Source organism: Aedes albopictus, chromosome 2, assembly GCF_035046485.1.
Source record: "Aedes albopictus strain Foshan chromosome 2, AalbF5, whole genome shotgun sequence".
Classification (NCBI taxonomy): Eukaryota; Metazoa; Arthropoda; class Insecta; order Diptera; family Culicidae; genus Aedes; species Aedes albopictus.
Window position 1 is genome coordinate 501,135,877 of NC_085137.1, and position 15,759 is coordinate 501,151,635.

At 42.8% G+C, this 15,759-nt stretch overlaps 2 protein-coding genes across 2 annotated transcripts; one reads left to right on the top strand and one right to left on the bottom strand.

The window, feature by feature from the left end:
* Positions 1-6,507: 6,507 nt before the first annotated feature.
* LOC109622547 (uncharacterized) lies at positions 6,508-8,161 on the top strand. Its single transcript, XM_020076941.3, has one exon. The coding sequence runs from the start codon at positions 6,655-6,657 to the stop codon at positions 8,101-8,103; it is 1,449 nt and encodes a 482-aa protein (XP_019932500.3). The 5' UTR covers positions 6,508-6,654; the 3' UTR covers positions 8,104-8,161.
* LOC109622548 (BTB/POZ domain-containing protein 3-like) lies at positions 8,152-9,473 on the bottom strand. Its single transcript, XM_020076943.3, has one exon. The coding sequence runs from the start codon at positions 9,322-9,324 to the stop codon at positions 8,152-8,154; it is 1,173 nt and encodes a 390-aa protein (XP_019932502.3). The 5' UTR covers positions 9,325-9,473.
* Between the last annotated feature and the right edge of the window lie 6,286 nt (positions 9,474-15,759).

Genomic DNA, 15,759 nt, shown 5'->3' on the forward strand with positions numbered 1-15,759 from the left:
GTTAGGGGCGGCTGATCTACGTCCGAGTGCCAGGGAAGGACTCTAAGCTCAACTGTGCACTATGGTCCTCCGGAAAGTAGGGGGTTGGTGTCAGGCCCTACGAGCCAGCCGTAAAAAACCATTGTAACGGAAAATTAGCAACAGAATAATACGAACCGAGACCAACGGCAACGACCCCAGCGAACAAAAAGGACTTGCGATTGGAAACTCGGTACGTGGAACTGCCGATCTCTTACTGAAGGACCGCGGGTTCGGCATCGTAGCGCTGCAGGAGGTGTGTTGGACAGGATCCATGGTGCGAACGTTTAGAGGTAATCATACCATCTACCAGAGCTGCGGCAACACACGCGAGCTGGGAACAGTTTTCATCGTTATGGGTGATATGCAGATGCGCGAGATCGGTTGGTGGCTCGACGATCGACGAAAGAATGTGCAGGTTGAGGATCAAGGGCCGATTCTTCAACTTCAGCATAATAAACGTGCACATCCCACACTCTGGAATCACTGATGATGACAAGGACGCATTTTATGCGCAGCTCGAACGCGAGTACAATCGCTGCCCAAGTCACGACGTCAAGATCATCATAGGAGATTTAAACGCTCAGGTAGGCTAGGAGGAGTCGAGTCAAGTACAAGACACTGAAGACGACCTTACAGTTGAGGTCGAAATACGTATCTGTCAAAGGATGCACATTCTTAGTGGAATTCAAAGGAGCAGTATACGCGATTTTCTTTTTACTTACAGATATTCCCCTAACAAGCCCAGGTTAATCATCATCAAAAGAAAGTCCTTGTGGAATCCAAACAGGAATAAAGATAATAATGAAATGTTTAAGCATTTCCAGCTCAATTTGCAAATTCTTAGTGGAATTCAAAGGAACAGTACTTAACGCGACTTTCTTTTGTTATTCCTGCTTCAATAGTTTCTTCTGGGATTCCTCAAGTTTTTTTGTGATTCCTCATGGAGCTTCCCAAGAATTTACTCAGTTCACCGGGAAGTCCTCCTCAATTTCGCAAGAATTGGTCTAAGTGTTCTTCAGACATTACTACCGGAATACCTCGGGAATTGCTTCCGAAGTTTAGCTATAGGGCCCATATAGCCGAGGCGGTAAACGCACGGGTATTCAGCATGACCATGCTGAGGGTGACGGGTTCGATTCCCGGTCGGTCCAGGATCTTTTCGTAATGGAAATTTCCTTGACTTCCTTGGGCATAGAGTATCTTTGTGCCTGCCACACGATATACACATGCAAAATGGTCATTGGCAGAGGAAGCTCTCAGTTAAAAACTGTGGAAGTGCTCATTGAACACTAAGCTGAGAAGCAGGCTTTGTCCCAGTGAGGACGTTACGCCAAGAAGAAGAAGAAGAAGTTTCCAGGTAATTTTCTCCAGGAGTCTCCGAGTATTTCTCCAGGAGTTTCCGGGAATCCCTCCATGGCTTCCCCACGAATTCCATGGAAATTCCTTAAGAAGCTTTCGAAGAATTCCTGCAGCATTTGTGGTAGAATTCCTACAGGATTACCCAGGGAATTTCTCCATGATTTGACTGGAAATAACTGCATAAATTATCCAAAAATGCCCTCCAGAGCATTCATGATATTTACTACAAGAGTTCCCTATAAGATGTCCTCCAGCAATGATGCATGGTTCTCTCAGGAATTCGATCGAATTTTTCTTGGATTTCCCTCAAGAAGTATCTCGAATTTATTTCCAAGAGTTTCACAAAAAAATCCTGAAAAAATCCACAAAAAAGGAATTTTCAGAAAATTCTCGGGAATTCATCCTGGAATTCCTTGAAAACTCTTCCAATGGTTCCGTGGGAATTCCTCCAGAAGATAGTCGGGAATTCCACCAGTAGTTCCTTGGGAATTGCTCCAGGAGATCCTCAAAACTTCCTTGTAGAGATCCTCGGGAATACCTACAAGAGATCGACGGGAATTTCTCTAGCAGTTCTTTAGGAATTCCTGCAGGACTTCCTCGGGAATTTCTTCAGAAGTTCCTCGGGAATTTCTCAAGAAGTCCCTCGGAAATTCCTCCAGGAAATCCTCGGGAATTTCTCTTAGAGGTCTTTGGGAATTCCTTCATTAGTTCTTTAGAAATTCCTGCAGGAGTTTCCAGGCAATTTCTACAGAAGTCGCCGCGAGTGTATCTTGAAGCTCCCAAGAAATTGCTTAAGCAGAATTTCTCCAGGAATTTCCCTCCATGGATTCCCCACGAATACCATGGGAATTTCTGAAGAAGCAACCGAAGAATTCCTGCGGTAATTGTGCTAGAATCCCTCCAGGTTTTCCCAGGGAATTCATCAATGATTTTTTTTTTAATTAACTACATACATTATCCTGAAATTCCATCCAGAGTTTCCACACAATTTACTTTAAAAGCCTACCAAGAACTCCTCCAGCAATAATGCATGGCTCCTCGGATTTATTTCCAAAAGCTCCACAAAAAAAATCCGGAAATTTCTCTAGAAGATACTCGGGAATTCATCCTGCAGTTCCTAGGAAATTTCTCAGAGTATTTCGGGAATTCCTCCAGAAGAATCTCGGGAATTCTGCAGGAGATCCTCGCGAATTCTTTCAGTAGTTCTTCGGGAACTCTTCCAGAAGTTTTTCCGGAATTCCTCCTAGAGATCCTCGGGAGGTGATCCACGAAGATTCCTCAAGCAGTTCCTCAGGAAATCCTCTAAAAGTTCATCAGGAATTCCTCCAGGGGCTCCTCGGACATTCCTTCTGGAGTTCTTCGGGAATTCCTCTAGGATCCTTGAGAATTCCTCAGAAATTCCTCCATCAGTTCTTCAGGAATTCCTGCACGAGCTTTCAGGCAATTGATATAGAAATCCCCGAGAGTTTATCTTGGAGCAATCAGAAAATTGCTGTAGGAGTTTCATGAAAACTTATCCACGAATCCCCGAGAACTTTTCCAGGAATTTCCCGAGAAATTCCATTCAGAATTTTCATGAAATTTACTTCAGAAGTTCACCAAGAACTCCTACAGCAATAACGCATGATTCTCTCCAGGTTTTCTCTAGTATTTTTCATGTATTTTTTCTCGATGATTCCTTAAGAAGTTCCTCGTATTTATTCCCACAAGTCCACAAAGAAATCCGAAAGTTCCTCCGGAAATACCTCTAGAATATCCTCGCGAAGTCGCCCTGGAGTTTTTCGGAAATTCCTCTAGGAGTTCCTCGGGAATTCCTTCAGGAGTTCCTCGGAATTTCCTCCAGAAGATCCTCGGGTAATTCTCTAGAAGATCGTCGGGAGTTCCTCAGAAATTTCTCCAGAAGTTCTTCGAGAACTACACCAAAAGTTTCTCGGGAATTCCTCCATAAGTTTCCCAAAAATTCCTCCAGGAGTTCCTCACTTATTTCTTCAGGAGGTATCCATAGGAACATCGAGTTGAACTTTTGATAAACTACTGAAGGATTTCTTGAGAATCTCGTGGAATTATTCAAAAGAAAATGCTAGAGGGATTCTTGAGGATCTCCTGGAAAAATTTCCAAGCATTCCCTAGAGAAATTCCCAAGGATCTCCTTTAGGGATACCCGTGAAACTCCTGGAGAGATTCTCGAGGACTCCTGGATGAAATTCCGAGGGACTTGTGGAGAAATTTCCGAGGAACTCCTGGAAGAATTCCAGAGCAGACCCTGGGAGAATTTCCGAGGAACTCCTGGAGGAATTCTTGAGGAACTCCTGGAGGAACTCCCGACGATCTCATGAAAAAAATCTCGAAAAAACTCTTGGAAGAATTCCCAAAAGGAACCTCTAAAGAAATTCCTGAGGAACTCCTGAAGCACTTCTTGAGGATCTCCTGGAGAAATTCCCGAGGAACTCCAGGAAAAACTCCTGGAGGAACTCCAGGAGGAATTCCCGAGAAAACCTTGGATGAATTTCCGAGGATCATCTGTAAGAGTTCTCAAGAAATTCCTGGAGGAATTCCGAGGAACTCCTAGAGGAATTGCCAATGAACTCTCAAAGGAATTCCCGATGGTCATCTGAAGAAATTCTCGGAAAGCTTCTGGAGGAATTCCCGAGGAAATCTTGGCGGGATTTGCGAGGAGCTTCTGGAGGAAGAGGACACCTGGAAGAATTCCCGAGAAACTAATGAATTTCTGGAGGAATTCCTGATGAAATCCTGAAGGAATTCCCGTTGAACTTCTGGAGGGACTCTTCGGAAAAATCTGTTGAAAATTCTGGACGTAGCTCTGTTTCAAACGAAGTTCTTGAGAGAATTTCCGGAAGAAAAACATCGGTAATACTAACCTTAGAAAGAACCTCTGTTTTTAGATATGTTTGAAAAACTAGAGGAGAATAGCCAGATGAATTCCACTCAAAAAAAACTAGATATAACGTTAACGTCTTTCAGAATGATTTGATGACATTAAAAAAGTCCTTGTACGAAATTAAAAATAATAAATATGACCATACATTTCATTTTTCTGGAAAATACCTTGAAGCATTAATGGAATATGTTGGTTGTTTCCTTAAAATTTTGCTTTCTTTATATAATTGCTGATCTAAAATTAATTTAATCAATCAGCATATATCCTAAAATTCCCAAGAAATTGTGGTCGTCATATTTGATACGTTGCTTTCATAACAAAACGCGCTGCCAACTTCCAGTCGGCATTTCTGAATCATCGCAACGAATCAAACACCACTTCTGCTGCTGTTTGTGTTAGTGAGATCGGAGACACGTGACACGTCACACTCCCGCCTGCTGATTGGCTGCGACCAGGGAGGGTGCAGGCACGTCAAACTCGAACAAACTACGCCTACCTAACATGCATCGAGCGGGCCTTCCCAAACAACACACTGCGATTTCGCGGGCCACCCCCATCGGCAAAACAAAGCGATATCCAAGCAGGATTCGACCAGGCTTCAGGTCGCGTTGCCAGTCGACACTAACACACTCGCAAAAGATCAGCGGTAGGCCTACCTTGCCGCTTGCGGGTCTCCTGGCTGCGACGACTCTGGCGATGGTTTCATCCGCGACGGATTCAAATCGTCGCGTTCGATAAGGGGGGAAACCGTCAATATGTCTTCACAAAAAAATGTCTTCAAATTGAAGACATGTCTTCACATCTGGCATCCCTGTGCAAGAGTCATCCTTATTCTCGGATTTAAGGTTGAAGGATTCGTCATTGACAACACCGCCATCATTGAAATTTCGAAAGCAGTTTTCTCGTTCAAAACATAAATCACAGACAAACAGACGTGTCACTTGGAAGAAAATGTGATAAAAATCATCGTCACGAAGACATAATCGCCCAATGCTAATTATGCTGTGGTACGCAAATCTACTGAGTAGATGGCGGTAGTGAGCAAACGTCAAACAGGAGCAAAAACGATGCGAGCGCCATGAGCGAGCGATTTGCGAACTACGGAATATTTGAATAATCCGTTAAAAAGTGAAACGATGGGAAGTGAGTAGAGTGAGACGTCTGTTTGTGCATAAATGTTCGTTATGAAAATGTATTCACTGTATTCCATTCTCCATCTGAAATACAGTGAATACATTTTCATTACGAACATTTGTGTTTTGAACGAGAAAACTGCTTTTGAAATTTCAATGATGACGATGTTGTCAATGACGAATCCTTCAACCTTAAACCAAAAGCATACATTATTATGACGCCAACACCAAACCAAATAGTGACGTTTTGACTAGCGACACTTTTTTTCAGTACCGGGTGGGGTGCGCTGTGTGCGTTCAATGATGCACTATCACATAGTCACTTCCGATGTATGTTTAGTAAGCAACCTAAAATTAGCAAACATATTATTTTTCTCAGATTTTTTTTTTTTTGATTTCCATTTGATTATCGTCCAATTGGGGACTACGAAGGTGATGATTTTGTTTGCGGTTTTCTGTGAGAAAGTGAAGGAGGGAAGACTTTTTGCTTTTTTTTCACTCATACTCCCATAAGAAACCCCGTAGGAAGAAAGAGTGTTTCCCGGCTCATCAACCTTCGTACACAGACAAACAGACATACCATTTAGAAGGAATTTGTTTCAAAAACATCGTTAGGCATCACAATAGCACCCTCTATAATGCACAATCCGAAGCATTCGTTTGCAGGTGTATTATCCCTCGGCTCGATGTAATAATTAAGCAGATGACGACTCCCCCGTGGCGTTACCCATTCATGAAAAATGAATAAAGGTTCATGATTGGGTCATTTTATGTAAACATTGATCGGCGTCGCGTTCATTTCTCTCCAAAAGTGAGACGTTATGTAGAAACAGCAGCGCCACCATGACACATGCGAACACAGTCCGAACCACACTGCATTTTCAAAATGACCGTTAAATCGTGCGACGATTGAGATTTGAGTGGTATGTCTGTTTGTCTGTGCTTCGTAGTCCCCAATACGATCTTTAGATTGTTTTTTCGGGTCGTCGATCCTGTTTCAATTTGTTCCCCAAGTTTGTGGTTAAAATCGCCCAATGCGGCATGTTTGACAACCGAACCGAACCGAGTGTTTTTATTTTGCATTTTTTTTTGTTTACAAGTGCATCTGCGGTCACACTCACAAACGACGCAAGCGAAAGACGCGACGCGCATAAGTGCAACACCCCCTCCAAAATTTACAGTGCAAAGTGTTTAGGTACCGAGATCCGGGTCTTCTCCGTTAAAGTTTTTGCATCGTACGTTATGGACAGTTCCAGCTTGGAAACACCACTAGCGTTGAACCAGGAGGAATCTATCGAGCAAGAAGCAACTACAGCTGCAATTACCGATCCGGAACGGGAATCCACCGGCGCCGGTGGTGACGACGAAGACGAAGAGGGTGAGGTGTTGGAAAAGCTGAATGGCGATCGGATCGGCGAAACGATGTACAGCGAGCGGTTCGTGTTGACGACGATTCTGAAGCTTCCGCAGCTGGAAGGGAACTTGGCCGAGGACGAAGATTATGAGAAGGATTTGTGTAGCCTGTGGGACATGACCATAGAAAAGGATGTGGTGCTGTTCCTGTTGAAGCACGACGTGGTGGAGCTGTTTGTGGGAATATCGGAGGCCTCGGAGGATAATCGGCTGGTGGAGATTCTGCTGGGCATTGTGGGGAATATGTGCTGCGTGGAAGAGACGCATCGAGTGCTGTATGAGAACAAGTCACTGTTGGTGAGTTTGTGCGGATTCTTGAGTTCGAGTGACACATTGATTCTAGTACAGCTGATGAGGATTTTAACGACGATTTTGGAGCGTTCGGATGATGAGGAGTACTGTTGGTTCAAGGTGATCCGTGAGGTTGAGGACATCACGGAAACGATAGCATTTATATTGGGCAGTACAACCAATAGGGAGCTGATTGAGCATACATTGGAGGCGGTGCATGCGATGGTCAACCGCTTTACGGAGGCAGAAGTTGATTACGCTCAGCTGAATGAGTTCTACCGGATGTTTGCGAAAACATGCTTGATCGAGGGATTGATGGAGGGATTCAAACAGATGTTCCCCGAAACGTCGTCTGATAATCAGTTCGAGGAGGACTTCTTGTCTAACAAAGATCTGAAAACAATTCAGAAATTTTTGGAAATCCATGAAAATTTCATCATCAACGCCAACGAAGTGTACGAGGATCAGATCGAGAAGATTGTTTACTGCGTCTACAGGGTGTTGGTGCCGATGAGCACAGAAGGTTGTCTGATACCACTGTCCAAGGCACACGTTCGGATTCTTGTTTGCATCAACAGCATTTACAGCGCGATCGTGTATCATTTCCACGCCGGAACATTCCTAGCCATGTTGAAGATTTTCACGATTCTAGCCAAGGAGCAAGAGACCTTGCAAAATCCAGGGCAAGAACAAAAGCCCCATCAACCGATGGACGAGGAAAACGATGAAAATGACGGAGAGTTCGAAATCCAAACGGCACTCGGGGAGATTTTGGAGACCCTGTACTTTATGGCCGAACCGATGCCCAGCCTAACGATTGCCAACGCTCTGAAACTCAGCAGTTCATTCAACGAGGAAACCATTGAGCGGCTTTGTGCGGCAATAAAGGAAACTATGGCCGGAGATCCACTGCTAAAAAGGACCTGTGATTTGCTGATGGAGAGTGCCCGGGTTGCGTGGAATGTCGAGGATAAAAGTCGATCTTAAGAATTGCGTGTAGGTTTTATTTCATGAAATCGATATTAAATGTAAAGATTAAATTGAATCATTAAAGTCTTTTGTTTGATAGAGAATGTAAGCGATAGCTGTATGCTCATAGTTACGATCGTCCTCCACTTTTAGAACCGAGTTGTCTCCGGTCCACGTGAAGCCTCGATTCCAGAAGGTAAATTTCTTCAGAGGGCCTTCCGTCTTTCGTGGCCCATCGCAAATTATCGTCACCTTGGCATTGGCACAAAGCGAGACTCTTTCAAACATACAGTCATACACGTAGATATCTTCCTTGATCGGAACGTTTGCTTGCCACCTTCTGATCATCTTGTCGCCACTCATGACCAGGATGGAAATTGCAACTGGCATTTCGTTGTCGTGGCAGCCCACATAGATTCCGACTCCGTAGAGACCAACATTCTTTACGGCTGTCACGTGGAATGTACCCTTGCATGCATCGACCGTGTAGCAGATGGGTCCGAAGAACAGCCATTTTCTGCACTGATAGTCCCTGTTGAGTTCTTGCTGTTTCTGAACCTGCTGTTTCAACCTAGCAAGCGCTTCCTGTCGATTGGCCATCCCGTCTTGATGTTGGGTCCACCTCTTCAACGCATCCATCAGCTGATCATCGTTACATCGCAACTTTCTTTGACTAGCAATTCTCTCCACCAATTCCAGCGGCAGTTCCAAAAAGTCCGAACTTCTGAATATCACCAACGGATTGGCACAGATCGTCTTCAGACATACCTTGTTCAGTTCTTCGAACCCATGCTTCACATTGGCCGTAAAAACTTTCACCACCGAAGCTTCCTCTTGGCACACAAACCTCTGGCAGCGACTCCTCAGTCCACTCAAGTTATACTTAACGGCGGCATAGTACAGTTCCACCAGATTGTCCTCCCTCAAAGTGGGATTGTCGTAGTACACAAACTTGAGCATCTCCAAAAACGTATCCGGTTCCATATCGGGCACCCCAATCGGTTCCCCATTCCCTCCGTTTTCCCGTGTGAACATCTCGTAGAAGACATCGCTAGCCGCGGCCAGTGGGAACCGATGACCGTAGATTAGGGTACCACCACCGCCGCTCTGGCCGACCGAAAACGTGACATCCGAAAGGAGCTCACTGTTGACCAGGAACTTGACCCGCTGATCGCCGGGTGTGCCCGTCTGGTTGGGCATTGTGGCGGGAGATTGTAGCGAGACACTGTTATCCGACATGATGGAAATCGGGAAACTGGAGCAGCAGTTCTCAAACTCGGAGTCCGAGAAAATACTATTGCTTAAGATTTAGATTCTAGCAAACATGTATGAAACAATTGAAATCTCTAACTTGTGAATGTGAATTAATGTCGGCCTATTTTCAGCGAGAATTAGGGTAAGAAATCAAGCTTTGAACTAGTCAAATTGTAATCTTAATTTGAACCATTTCAAAATTCATTAAAACGACGTACTATTCAGGAAAATATTGTCCCGAAAAAGATGTTAAACAGCTTTCCGTAATATAACCTGATAACATGGGCTTTAAAAGCATTGAAAAAAGCGGTTTTGTCATGGAAAACAGGCAATTGAAAAATCACTGTGATTTCACCCATTTCCCCAAAGAGAAAGCACATTATTGGTGCACTCGTACAGCTCATGCATTGTATCACACGCAATATGTGAACACGTCAAATGAAGGCTTATTTATCGTAGAATCGACCAACCGAATAATATTCCGCATTATTTGTCATAAAATTATCAAATTTAAGTGATTCTTACTTGGAGAATGTTATCTTAAGTTGAACCATTTGTAATCTAAATTTGAACTAGTAAACGGGGGTGAGCTTCTAGTGTTGGCCTGTAGATTGCGCTAGTGGTTGCTTTGTTTACTCTTGGGAGATGAAAAAATCCAAATTTAGTTTCCAAATTCCTAAAGAATTACGAACATTCTGAGTTGAGATTCCACTGCCTAATGGAAAATAGGTATGCGAATTAGCAGATTCATGTGATGATGATTAACCTGGGCTTGTTAGGGGAATATCTGTAAATAAAAAGAAAATCGGGTTAAGTACGGTTCCTTTGAATTCCACTAAGAATTTGCATCCTTTGACAGATACGTATTTCGACCTCAACTGTAAGGTCGTCTTCAGTGTCTTGTACTTGACTCGACTTGAGTCGACTGAGTCGAGTCAAGTACAAGACACTGAAGACGACCTTACAGTTGAGGTCGAAATACGTATCTGTCAAAGGATGCAAATTCTTAGTGGAATTCAAAGGAACCGTACTTAACCCGATTTTCTTTTTAGATTCATGTGATTTTTCATTGTTTAGCATGGAATTGGCTGTTTTGTGAGTTGCTCGAGCTGCTGCCGCCAGTAGTTCAAATTAAGATTAAAATTGGTTCAAATTATGATTACGATGGTTCAAATTAAGATTAAAATCATTGTTGATGAAAAATCAAATATTTCAATGAAATTCGGTGCAAATACAAACTTTTTACCATTTAACAGAAAGCTTATACCCGTGGCTTTCATGTACATACGATTTTGCCGTAGTAAATTATTTCCATGTGGGAGAAAAAATCACTTAAAATTTGCACTGCTTCAGAAAGCCGCAATTTGGTTCAAATTTTGATTACCTACCCTTTTCGGAAAAAATATTTCCACACAATGTTCCACAATTCTAAGGTTAGGGGCTGTTCATAAACCACGTAGACCAAAATTTGGCCATGTCAGACCCCCCTCCCCTTTTTTCAGACTTTTTTTTCCATACAAAAATTTGAAAAATTGTATGGGGCGTAGACTTTGGTCAGAAACCCCTCCCCCTCCCCCAAAAAGTCGACGTGGTTTATGAACGGCCCCTTATAAGTACACAGGGTTAAATAGTCGACAAGCAAAGAACTCAAGGAACAACATCTGTTTGACACTAATGAAAATTCGATCGAGTCAAACGGTGGAGTTTTATCACTTAGGTATTTGCCTACAGGCTTTTTCTGGTGCGAAATCCTAGAGAACAGAAACTTTTGCAAGTAAAAATTTTGCAAGCTGGAATTCCTTACCTTATGTTATAAGGAACTCCTGGAAAAATTGGTAGGCAAAAATCTGTGGGCAAGTTCCCTCAGCAATCCTTCCAAATTCCAATCAGAAATCACTGGAGATTCTGAAGGTGCCTAAATAAGAATAAATTCTTGTAGAAATCTTATCAAAAAGTAAACAGGGATATCTATGTAAAGTAAAACAGGGATATCTTTGTGAATCCTAGAAGGAATTCATGGGGCTGTTTCATCATACACTCCTGGAGGAATCCTAGCAAACAGTGCAAAAGTAGTCTATTTTAAAAGAAGGAAAAATCTCAGAATAATAATGCCGTTTGGTGGTTTGATTGCTAATCAATTCTTTATCAAAGTGACTTAAAGGGACAAATCGTATATGACCGTAACAGTTCAACTGCCATAAACTTACTCAACAGTGCCACTCAAAAGAAAAACCTTCGATAATAAGAAGGAAACATTTAGATATGCAGTAAATTTTAGCAGTTGGTCCGTAAAGAAAGCGGGACTTGCAAGAACAGCCTGCTATTACTAAAAGAAGGAAAAACCTGTGATGGAGTGAATGAACGTTCGGCCTGATGTCCGATGATGTTGAGCTATTCTTCATTCGACTCTATGAACTTTGGCCTAATAACCGTCGGCCGTACACTTTTTCCTAGTTATGCAAAATTTTATATTTAATTTGTATAAGAACCTCCTCCATCCTCTGGAAGCACTCACAATATCTCAGACATTTCATGCCTTCAAAAATGTCCACATGCCAAATTTAGTTCGTTTTGCACATAATGTAGACAATTTTGTTTCATTAGGGTGGTGAGGAAGTACACCTGTGTGACAATGCGGGAATGATGATCATTTTGCCTGATGGCATTTTGGTTCAATGACCATTCTGGCTAATGTCCATTCGGGATATTGTTTATTCGGCTGCATGACGTTCGGCCTAATGATATTTTGCCCTTTAATAAATAGATGGAAGGGAACTCACAATATTTTTGACATTTCCAGCCTTCAAAAACACCATATGCCAAATTTAGTTCCTTTTGATTTTTTTCACTGTTTTGTAACCGTTTGGTTACAAATTATTGATGTTTGTTTTGTATTTTATGTTGAGCGTCGGACCCTTCACGTTTCTTGTGTAAATAAAGTAAGAAAATATCACAGAAGTGAAAGGGTCAAGTATTACTGTAACTGTGGTGTCCCTACAAATTATATAACATGGCTGCAGAGATGGCATGCTCCTCAGAGTTTTATGTGAGAAGATAAAAAAATACACAATACACACAGCCTGTCAGATGAGAAAGAGTGCGTGTAAAGAATAATCTTCTGTGTGGTCCGACTGCACGCGCTCGGCATCGTTGCCGCGTCGCACTCGAAGGTGAGCGCAGGAAAGCAAGAGAAAGTACAGTCCAACACACAGCTCACACCGCAGCGCTGCGCTACTCTGTACTGCTGAGAGCATACAACTTACAGCTCAGACAGCGCAGATGTGTAGCACATTCCTCGAAATGAGCGAAGCTCACGCAGAAGAAGTTTGAGTTCTGCGACATCTCACGTAGCTGGTGTGGCAACTTACACATTCGCACTCTCACGCAAAGTTTTACGGCTGCGCGATGTGTGTTTGTTGCCGGTTCACATTCGTAGCAAAACAAAGCTGCGCACATTTTATTGAAGATGTGTACGCAGAGCTGTTTATCAGTGTATCTATGCCATCTCTGCATGGCTGTAGAAATGAGCGGTAACGAAATAGCATATGACGGGAAAGGGAGATATTTGGAACCGTCAAAGATTTTGCGATATTTTCTTATTTATATATTTGAACGTCACATATCAACTTGAATGGAGTGCAGGTTTACACCTTCTCTGCACCAGGTTCGGCTTAGATCATGTTGGTCCTTTCAACCTACCTTGCTTTTGCTTTATTTAAAGGAATATAGGTATAAAATATTTCAAAGTTTAATCTTTTACTGATTTGCACCATTCCACAGAAATTCTTTTTTATGAAAGCTCAAATCATGCGTAAGAAAATCCCTCATGTCTTACCTAAACAAATTGAGTGAAGGATATCTTTTTTCCATTGCTCTTTGAATTCTCAATGATATCCTACCAGAAGGTTCTGCAGAAGTTTTGCGAGAAATTTCTCCTTCAGGTTTTTTTCTGAGAATTTTTTGTAGAACAAACTGTTCCAATAATTGCTAGAAAAACTCCCATTGAAGAATACAGAGTTTGTAGAGGCATCCCTGGAGCAACCTCCAGCATATCTCGTGAAATATTTTATTCAACTGATTCCGAATATCATTTCGCAAGCAACACAGCCACAAAGATTTCCGCTTAGTTTGCTCTTCCGCTCAAGTCTTGTTATTGAACAGTTGTTCCCGTAGCGCGGACGACCCAACTCTAACGGCAGCTACGTTAAACCTTCGTATCAGTCTGGAATCATAGTGCAGCAGGTCGACCGCTCTTATGTCGCTTCATCGATCACTGCAATGAGCTCTACAGTAATTTCATGAGGTATCTCTAGAGAATACCTGGAGGAATCACTGGCGGAATTTCTCGAGGAATCCTTAAGAAATCTCCAGAGCAACTCCTTAAGGAATCCCTGTAGAAATTTTCATTAGAAATTTCCAGAGGAATTTCTGGAGGAATTCCTGGAAACATTCTTGGAGGAATATCTGGATGAATTATTGGAGAAATCATCGGAGGAATTTCTGGAGGAATCTCTGGAAGAATCTTTAGAGGAATTTCTGGTAAATACCTGGACCAATTCCTGAAGAAACTCCTGGAGGAAATGCTGGTGGGATTCCTGGAGGGATCCCTTGAACCAATTCCTTGAGAAATCTCTGGAGGAATCCTTAGAGGAATACGTGGAGGAGAAACTTCTGGAAAAAATCTTCAAAGAAACCCTGGAAGAATTCCCGGAGAAATCCCTGGAAAAACTCCTGGAGGAATGACTGAAGAAATTCTTGAAAGAATTTCAAATGGAATCCCTGGAGGATTTTGTGGATCAATTCTTGGGGTAATTCTTAGAGGTGTTCTTGATGGCAATCCTGGAGGAAATGCCTGGATGAAATCCAGAATTCCTGAGGTAAATTCTGCATGAATTCCTGAGTTAATATCTGCAGGAATTCCTGGTGGAATTCTTAAAGGTATTCCTGGAGGAGTCCCTGGAGGAATCTCTACAATCCCTGGAGAAGAATTCGTGAAGGAATTCCTACAGCAATTCCTAGAGGAACTCCTGAAGAAATGTCTGAAGGAGCTTCTGAAGGAATTCCAGTAGACATACCTGAGAGAATATCTGGGAAAATCTCTAGAGAAATTTCTTGAACTATCTTCTAAGGAACTCCTGGAGGAATCTCTAGAGCAATCCCTAGAGGAATTTCTGAAAGATTTTCTTGAAGAATCATTGGAGAACTTTCAGGATTCTGGAGGAATTCTTGGACAAATCCCTGAAAGATTTCCTGGAGGAGTTCCTGGATGAACCCCTGGTGGAATCTCTAGAGGAATTGCTTGAGGTATATCTAGAGGAATATCTGGAGTAATTTCTAGAGGAATCTCTAGCGGACTTTATATAGGAATTCCTGGACGATTCCGTGTAGGAATTTTTAGACGAATCCCTGAAGGAATTCACAGAGGTATCTAGGAACAACTCCTGAAGGAATTTCTGGAAGAATCCCAAGAAAAGTGCTTGAAGTCATTTTTTAAATACTCCCGAAAGTTGTTCCTGAAAAAATCACAGAAGGAATTCCCGGGTGAATTTCTGAAGAAACCCCATGAGGAATTCCTTAGGAAATCACAGGAGATTTTTATTAGCGAATTTCTGGAAAAAAATCTGTAGAAATCGCTGGATCAAAAAATCTGAATAAATCCATGTCTGCAATAATTTCTAGACGAATTATTGGAGGAACAATTGAATGGACTCCTAAAGTTTTTTTTTTCACAAAATGTTTAAGGAATTTCTGGATCTAAAGATATTTAAATCCCCTCTTTAGGACAAATCCCCAAAGAAATGTCTTGTGTAATCCCTAGATGCATTCTTGAAGGAATCTCTGGGAGAATCCAGTCATTTTGATTCTTCAAAACTGCAATCCAGATTTGCATATTCACATATCGGGCGACTATGCCGCTTGAAAGTCATTTCAAATCAGGTCCCCTGGGCCCCCACCAGAAAAAAAAAAATCATCCGGTTTTTCCGTGTCGTAAATTATCCTCAGAAACCTGCCGGTTGGTAGCAGCCCTCTCAAGCCAATTGCCCAGTCCTTCCGGGCATGTTTTCTCGGGACAAAGTCGGCACAGCACGGGAGTCAGAAACCACGGCCTTTCCTCGGTGGCTCTCGACGCCAACCTTACCAGCCATCATCGTTGTCGGCCCGCCGTTGTCTCACCGCCGTTTTTCTCGACCCATGCTGCCCGCTGCCAAGCGCCCGGCCATTCCGGGACTGGTTCTTGGGTAGCTTGGGTCAGAAACCCCCGGCCTTTCCTCTGTGGCTCTCGGGGTCCACCTGGTCAGCCACCGCCGTATTTGCTCCAACAATTGTATTGGCAATTCAAATTTGTCCATTGTCACTGGACTGCGGTCACTGGAGCACCGCACTCTAGATTGGTTTTGTTTGTGACCGTGTTGACCTTCT

Coding starts and splice junctions, on each gene's coding strand:
- LOC109622547 (XM_020076941.3), top strand. CDS start 6,655: ATGGACAGTTCCAGCTTGGAAACACCACTAGCGTTGAACCAGGAGGAA.
- LOC109622548 (XM_020076943.3), bottom strand. CDS start 9,324: ATGTCGGATAACAGTGTCTCGCTACAATCTCCCGCCACAATGCCCAAC.